The sequence below is a fragment of the Chiroxiphia lanceolata genome, chromosome Z (genome assembly GCF_009829145.1).
Source record: "Chiroxiphia lanceolata isolate bChiLan1 chromosome Z, bChiLan1.pri, whole genome shotgun sequence".
NCBI lineage: Eukaryota > Metazoa > Chordata > Aves > Passeriformes > Pipridae > Chiroxiphia > Chiroxiphia lanceolata.
Window position 1 is genome coordinate 68,484,645 of NC_045671.1, and position 8,779 is coordinate 68,493,423.

At 44.3% G+C, this 8,779-nt stretch overlaps 1 protein-coding gene across 8 annotated transcripts in view; it reads right to left on the bottom strand.

Moving 5' to 3' along the window:
• The window catches only part of PIGG (phosphatidylinositol glycan anchor biosynthesis class G), an 85,613-nt gene extending 80,652 nt beyond the window's left edge, over positions 1 to 4,961 (bottom strand). For 6 of the 8 annotated variants that reach the window (XR_004354478.1, XM_032675444.1, XM_032675443.1 and 3 more), the window contains exons 1-3: positions 4,713 to 4,961; positions 1,182 to 1,387; positions 36 to 245 (exon numbers count right to left, since the gene is read on the bottom strand). Coding sequence is in view for 7 of the 8 variants with exons in the window: in XM_032675444.1 (XP_032531335.1) it covers positions 36 to 245; positions 1,182 to 1,387; positions 4,713 to 4,872 (576 nt within the window). In the remaining variant the exon portion in view is untranslated. The remainder of the gene's footprint in view (positions 1 to 35; positions 246 to 1,181; positions 1,388 to 4,712) is intronic. The other 2 variants (XM_032675441.1, XM_032675442.1) reach the window with 1 other exon arrangement.
• Positions 4,962 to 8,779: the final 3,818 nt, after the last annotated feature.

Below are 8,779 nucleotides of genomic sequence, written 5' to 3' on the forward strand. Positions count from 1 at the left end.
CTTTATTTACCTTGGGATCATACAAAGCCTCTCACCTCTGTAAAGTCTGACACAAAAAACGATGTAGTTCCATCATATTCCATGAAGTGCTTTGGGAACAATTTAACCCATGTATCATCACCATAAAAGATTATTCTTTTCCCAGCTGCTTTTGCCTGCCATATCAGATTGTCATCTAACAGAGCTGGAGAATTGAGGTTCACAACAACATCAATGAAACCAGGTATGCTACCTGTCATCAAAGCCTACATGAAACAAGAAAAGAGACAACATTAAACAAGAAGCTTCCAGGGATCAGAAGACAGTAGCAGTGTAAGCAGGAGGAAGCAATAAACCAGATGGCAGGCAAATTATACTTTAAGTAAAGAAACATAACAAAGTAAAGGAACACAAGCTGTCCTGACACATAACCTCACCTGCCACAATACAGTGCTAGTTGATGTCAGAGATGATGGCTTTACAAAAGGTAAAAACAATATTGTCTTAACTAGTGGACAGCAAAATGACTTTGTATGACTTAGCTGAAATTTGTTTCATTTACTAGTCATTAAATCACCAAAAAGGTCTAAGTAAACTGACTCAACATTCACAATGATAGTACATTTGAAACACTAAATAAGACACATCTAGGAAATGAAATGAAGTCCACCTATGAATAGTTACCAAACTGTTTCCCCCTCACTCTCTCACTGGCCTTCTAGTTGACCTACAAAGATCACTCCCCCAGCTTCTTCAATGCAGAGGTGTCACTCAGATCCATCACTGACAAGCCTGGATGATACCACCACAATTAATCTTTTAGTTACATAAAACTTCACACAGTTTCCTTTTTAAGCTCTTCAAAAACATCCTTATGACAAAACAATTTAATACTAAACTGGATTTTCTATCCAAGTTACAAGAACACAGAGAAATACCAATAAAAATGTTCTTGGATAGAAGACCAGTGGGAAACTTGACAACTGAGAAGCTACTGGCCTTCCCATGACTGCAAATAAAGAGATTATGCACTAGGGCCTTAACCTCTGGGCGATGGCAAATCAGGACTCTATCACATGCACTCCTACAGCAAAGAGAGATCCAGCCACAACAAACCTGTCCTTTATGCCAACTCCCAGCATACAAAACAAACACTTCAAAATTTTCTCAAATGAAATGGGAAAAAAAAAAAAATCATTTACCTTAATTCGAGGCATAGTCACAGTAGGTGGCTTTGCTTCAGCAATGAAGCTGTAGGAAGTCCCTTTTTCAACAACTTGCGTAGTATATGGCATGAACTGTTTCCCTTTGGATCCAAACACAAAGTCATCTCTCAAAGCATCTATCAGCACAATGACAACTTTATTGAAAAGCGGTGCAGGAATCTTGGTCCAGTTGGAAACCACTCCTAAGCAACAAAAACAGGGTACACAAAAGCCATGAACAAATTTTACCAAAGACTAGACAGAAGTTAAAAGGACAACTTCACCACAGAAATGAGTGCTTTCAACTCCTTTATTATTTTTACATTTGGAAATGAGAAATTGCAAACAACAGCCAACGTGAGAAGTAATCAGAGGATGCTGGGTTTTCAGGCCATCCAGCACAGGAATAACACAACTGCAACTCCAACAAAGCATCTAGGAAGTAAAACAAAATGTGAATGGAATGTGTGATGTGAAATTGGGAAAACTGAGGAAAAGCTTTGAAATGGAGAATGTTCAAAGCAATAAGAAGGGGTAGCTGCTACTTTCACTCTTGTTAATTCATTAAAGCTGAACTACACATATATCTGACAGACTTTTTTTAAAAAAAGATGCTACATTCACTTGTACTAACACACAATTTTGCACATCAGAACACAAGCAATGCCTCTTAATCAAATGTCACCATAAGATAACAGGAAAATTACAAAGAAATATGAGATAGCAGGAAAATTACAAAGAAATAGACAATTTCACTGAAACTTGAAGGTAAAAGATCTGTGCACACTTGTTCCCTTCAAGGTAGAAGACTGTATGCCAGGCTAGTTCGGTGATGGCAGCTGCAGGGCCAAAATCCAATTCCAGAATTCCCAGACCGTGGTACAAGGGCAGGCACAGCAAAATGCTGCTGTGCATCAAGCAGTAGGCAATGTCATGCCTTCAGGGCCACCCTTCTCTTGCACAGACTTAATTCTCGCTGCAGCAACTCTTGATCTGCATTCAGTTCGGTCCACATGATGACATTAAGCTCTTGGCTCACCCTCTACAAGTCTCATTTCTTTACCAGGAAAACACACAGAAGGGCAAAATGGAAGCAGAATGCATCCTACCCACAGACCTCTATTCAGACAATATTGTGTTTAATCGACTTTTCAGCACATGCATTACATAAAGCTAGGGTTTCTACACTCCTTTAGAATAAAGTTTGTTTCTGCATAAGTGGTTGACAATTTGGAAAGGTCACAGATAGTGGTGTGTCTAACACAAGAAACTCAAAAAAAACCACACCAAAAAAACAAAAAAAAACCTCAGAAACTGTGTTTTGGAGTACACAGATAAGCGTCAATAAACTGATATTCACAGACTCGTTACTGCTAATGATTTTTCCAGATCAGAAAATGATGGAGGAGGGCACAGCAGGGGGAAGAAGGAAATCTCAAAAACAATAAAATGCTAACTACCAGCAACCCTAATTAAACTGATAATTTTGGTTTAACAGGACTTGAATTATCAACTAAAAGGCATGCTTCGGCTCTCCATGAAAAACAAGAAGGCACCACTGGATGTACTGTCGGTAAAATCTTTCTCATAATTTACTCCTATCCACTTGCTTAGTGAAAGAAAGCTTCCTGGACACCAAAAATGATCAGATCATAAACACATACATCCTTCTCTTAAGTTCCTCTTGCAGTGTAATTCGTCAGTAAGTCAAAGTATTGAGAAGTTCAAATGAATTCTGAGTCACAAGCCACCTGAAAATACTTATTGTAAGACAGTGAAAACAACACATGGTGCAAGTCTTGGCACGTGGCATGCTTATTTAGGGTTACTTACTTAGAGAACAGTTACTTTAAATGAAGCTGAACTTCTGCAAGCAGTGAAGAAAACCACAGGTTCTCTATCAAAAACTTCCTACAATGAGGTGCTGCAAGGATTCACTATTACAGCCATCCCACAGGCAAGACTGCATGGAGTCAATGGCAGTCAGGACTCACAAAGGGAACATGCAGGAAATACAGAGACACTGGGGAAATAATCTTTCCTGAATAGACCTAAAGTAGGTTGAAAGCCTTCTGCATCATGTGTTTAGTAAGCAACACCTTGCCTTTATAGCTTATCGTTCAGACTAAGAGATCACTGTGCAAGCAAATCATAACACAAGAACTACAGAAAGAAAGTGTTCTTCCGCTGTCACTCTATTTTTGCCTACTACACCTGGGATTACTAGTGACATGCCTAAATTTAAACTGCCTGTAGAGCCCTGTGGTGCACACTAACACTGTTCAGCACAAATCAGTCCTTCCAAAACCCAGTTATCTGACATCTCCGTCCCACCCAAGCAGTCTCCCTCTGCATTAGTCTCCAGCCAATAATCACATGTGAATGTAACATTTCACTCACAGCAGCCTATCAAACATCTCTGGCAGTCTTGGTAAACTCCAGCTAAAAAGCAACCTGCCATCCAGCAAAATCCACTCAGGTCTGTTACCAGATTAGATTCTTTCATTGTTCCTGCTTAATTGGTATCAGTACATCACATTTTAAATTACACAACCTTCTCTTCCCTCCACTGCATCTCACAATTCAAGTAACGACTCGATGATCTTTGTGGATCCCTCTCAACTCAGAATATACTGTGGTTCTGCAAAAAAAAAGTCACACACTTTGGAAGAATAACAACAAATAACAAGCAGCTGAAGACCCAGTTTTGCAGGTACAGTCCTGTTCCACAAAGTTACTAAGTAGGTGTCCCAAGTAAGAGCTTTGTACCAGCAAAATAACTCCTACTCCATTCAGCTGCCCACTGAACCTGAAGTTTCACCCTACAAGCTCCAAACACTGGTGAAGAAAGAACACTCCTTCAAGTACATAGTCCTCTTCTTCGCACTACTTTACTGCAACTTGAGACTGAACACATAAAAAAGTTATATTATCAGCATGTCCTCTACTGACTCCTCATTATAAAGACGCTTGAAAACTTCGGTTTCGCCAATTCAGCTACAGAACAGAGCAGGACCTGTAAAGGCGGTGATTTCACAGAAATGGTAATGGACAGCGATACCGTGCACGTTGCAACCTCCATTGCTACAGTCACTTTGTGGCTACTGAGGTGCTAAAATCCCAACGAGGTGGCGTTAAGACGCTCACACAACACAGAAGCATCACAGACACGATGGTTCTTGGGCACAACACAACCGGCGAGCTAACAGAGCAAGCACCCAGGTGTTTTAACTGAGACGGCATCATTTAACGCAAACAACTTGCCATTAAACAGGAGGGGTATGACGGCAACATCAGCGTCAGGGAACGGGGAAAAAAAGGACAGGAAAACCCTTCAGAGACATGACAGCTGACGCTGGAGGCTTTTTGCCACAGTGAGCAGATGCTGCTGGCAGTAATCGACAACTACATGGAAACCAGCTAAGTTCTACACTACTCCGGAAGCAGTTCTGGAAGCACGAAGGCGTCTCCAGAAAGGTGTCCCGCGGCACCGAGGGAGAGGGCGCGCTGGGCGGCTGCTCGCGTTACCTGGGCCGGGCGGGGCCGGCTCGGCGGGAGAGTCCGCACGGGCCTCTCTGCGGGGCAGAGACCTGACGGGCACCGGGAAGAAGCCGCGGAGGAACAGCGCGACGCCCAGGGCCTGCACGAGGAGGCAGGAGGAGGCGAACACCCCCGAGCGCAGCCGCATCCTGGTACGGACCCGGCGGCGGTATCGGCCCCAGCCCCAACCCGTCCCGGGCGGCGCTGCGCCGCCTCTGCGGGGCGGCCCCGCCGGCGGTCCGGCCCTGCCACCGAGCCCCGCCCCCTACCCGCGCTGACCAACCAGCGACCACCGCAAGCGCCCGCCGAGCCTCGCTATTGGCCAGCGGCGACCCCGCCCCTTCTCGAGAGAGAGGCGGCAACGCCGGGCCGGAAGTGTGGCCCCGCGCACCGCCCCTTCAGCGGCGAGCGCGGATCTCGAGCCGGCATCCCGCGTACCGGACCCGCGTCCCGCATCCCGCATCTCAGACCCGCGTCCTGCATCTCGACCCCCCCTACCCCCCGCCCGCGTCCCACTCTCCCGTTCTACCCCTGTTCTCTGCACCCCACCCCGTGTCCTACCCCTGCGACCCACCCCCGCGTCACACCCCGCCATCCCACCCAGCCCCGCGTTCCCCAGCGGAGAAGGAGCCGCTGGAGCGGGAGGTGAAAGGAGACTTTATGTAATGTTGCCACAGGGAGAGCATGGCAGGTGAGGAAGGAGTCCAAGCCGGGGACTGTTGCAGGTGTTTGGCAAAGCAGAACCTTTCCTCTCTACACACGCACACATTTCTCAATACAGCTGAATAGTGATAACCTTTCAGTCTTTCCATTGGAATGGAAACAGACTGGAGCAAGTGGGGCATGGCAGACGAATGGGGAGAAATAAGTTTTAAAGGTTTTAAGAAACTGAAGACACTCTGCAAAGTGAAGCAGTTTATACTGGTCTCACTATTGCTCATGGATTTAGGATGATAGCCTCGGAATTTCATTCTTCCAAACAAAACTGCTTCTCATCTCTACCGGGGCAGTTCTTGTACGGCCCACCATTCCACCAGCAAGGTGTGGTCGGTGTTTCTGCGGCATAAGTGACAAGTCCTTAGCATTACTTGTGAGTGGCACGTTTTCCCTGATCCCGCAAGTGCAGTGCCCCAAGGCTGCACTCACATTTACACCTGGACTTGGCTGGCTGGGGTCAGTCCCGGGACGAAGCTGCACTGCCACAGTTTGCAGCCCTCACCCACAGCTGTGTTTGTTGATGTGACACTACAAGTGACTCCAGAGTGTTTTTCCTGCTGGACCTTTTGCCTCAGCACAAAGTGTTACCTGTTTTGTGTAAAGGCAGGCCAAATACGTTGTACCATGCTTTTAAAAATGTTTTCTGGCTGGAGTTTGTCAGTCTGTGGTTTTACTGCCAGCTTTTTCTGGCCAGCTCTCCATACTTTGCAGCAGCTGTCACGAGGCAAAGTTGTCCTGATGTGAGAGGCATGTGTGAGTGGGTTTGGAATAAAAGCTTCATGTAACTTCAAATTCCTTTTGGCCTTTCCTAGGGCCTCCAAGCATAGGGAAAAAATCAAGGAGCCTTTTGTCCTATGGGTTCGTGCTGTTTACATGGAAGATTGGGTAATAGATCCCTGAGCACTGTGATACCTTTAGGCTTCCTAAGTGCTTTTTCTGGTCGTTCTTTATGCATTATGCTCCTACTCAGACTAATTCTAATGTTTTCATTTCCTAAGAAGATCCAAAGCCATTATGTTAAGAAGAAATTGCATTTTTGCAGATGCTGTTCACTTGTTTCTTTCCAGAAGCATGACTCTCAAGGCCTATGAAAATTACTATTCAGTAGTTAACTGCAGCTCACTATGGGCAGTGTAATGAAATTCAGAGAGAACATGCAAGGCTTTGAATCAGTAGGAAAGGGAAAAAGGAAACTTTTGGCCATTGTGTAAAAGCTTAAAATTGGCTTCAGGTAATGTGCTTTAGACTTACATTATTTGTATGTTCAGAAAAGCTGTATTTGTTGCTTTTCATGGGGATTTTCTACTCTCCTTTAAACCTTGAACTAGTGAGTGAGACTCTTCAGGCAGAAAATAAGAAAGATTCACTAACAAATATAAAACACCCTAGTGTGGGCAGTGTTTATAAATCACGAAACAGCATCTAAGAAACATCTGTCTTTTGCTTTCATGGACAAATATTAGTTTCCCTTGTAGGAATAAGGTGGAAATTCTGAAAACACTGTGTCTTTCTCCATCATTTACAGACATAGATACACTTGCTGCCACGTGATTCACATTCCCCAGGACTTATCTCTGAGCATTTACTGAGTACCATCATCATTTGGCAATTTACTGCAGCAACACACTTTCAAGTCCATTGCTATTGCACTTAGCTGCAGGGATCAAATATAGGGAAAATCCTGAGTGCTGCACAAGACTTTAAATCTGACTGAGTCTATGAGTCTATGAGCATAATTACAGCGTAATATACTCACAATCACTGCTCTGCACTTCTGGGGCCATTTTACAAGTGTTTGACTATAACCTACTCTGTTGTGCATAACACGTTTATGCCCTGTGAGAGCTGGTGACTTCATGAGAATTCAAAGGAAATGTTTGTGTGCTCCCCAGGTTTTAAGCACACAACCAGTGTTGTGTGCATCAATTTGTGTCAAGGGGCACTGACTGACTTAGATAGCCTATAGAAGGTTAAAGGTTCATGTCAGGGTGTCAGAAAAGTGCAATAAAGTGCAATTCATGTGATTCAGGAGACTGTAGTTTCATCAGGGCCAGCAAGCATTTTAGAACACAGTGCGACTCGTCCATGTGGGAGATGAATTTGCATCACTCCTTGCAGGAGCAGCGTGTTGCCACTCAAAAAAACTTACCTCTCTGTGTCTTGAGGAAGAAGAAGGAATTTCAGGTTCTGTGCAGAACCCTCACTAGAGGCATTGTTCCAAATCTGCTGAGAAATCAGATGACAGAAAGCCAACCAAGCCTTGTCTTCCCCAGGTGTACCTAGCACTGGTTCCTCGACCAGTAGGAACATGTTTTGGTGAGCCTCTTTGCAACCAACATTTAAAGCAGCCGAGTGATATTGTTAATCTCTGTGGCATACCACAGGGCTTTTCTTTACTAAGGCAACAAGTAAAAAGCAGATAAGGCAAAAATTTGGTGTGTCCCATGAGAGAGGAGCACACCACCTTCCAACAGTCTCTGTGGCCTCTGCCAGCACTTAATGAAATGCTGCCCATTAGTCAGTGCTCAGCATGTCTGCTTCCCCCACTCCTTTTCTCCTGATTCTTTGACTTCTTATGTTTCACAATTTGTCTGGGAAAAAAGGCCAAATCTTCCATTCTCCTCTAGTTTCAAACGCAGCCAGTATGCAGCCAATTTCCTCGTTATCTATTTCTTCTTTCCCCTTCTCTTACTTAACCTTATTTTGACTGATTCCCTTGTAGTTTTACTCTCAGGTCTCTTTGCCTGGTGTTAATAACTTCTAGGGATCAGCAGCTTACCACCTTGGTCTTTGAACTGCCTCAGGTATTCTCCCTCTCGGGGCCTAATTTAAGAGGATTTCATATCTGAGTGCGTGTGTTTATGTGAAACCTGCACATTTCTTCTGACCTTGACAAGGTCAGATATGTGAACATCTCGTGCCAGTGATTTAAACAAGCATCCTTTTCTGTGATCAGAGTGATACCTCTTAAACTTGTTCCTCATACATTCGATACTGTATCGGGGAACACACAGGGGAGTGGCGACAGTGGCAAAGTTGATGTGTGTAAGCAAAAACCACCGTTTTTACACATAAGGGGTGTGAAGCATATCAGTTAAGTGAAACAGGGGAAAAAAAAAAAAAAAACCTGCTTCACAAGGTGATCTGACTCTCCAAAAGCACTACTATGTAGTCTGAAATCCAGAAGGACACACAGAAATTTTTTTTTCTGCTATCATTTCTCCATTCTTCAGTACATGGCAATTTGAATGTATGTCAGGTCTCTGCTGTATTAAGCCACAGTAAAATATCAAAAAAGGTTAGCAAAGACTGCCTGCTGAAGTGTGACTCTCCCTCCT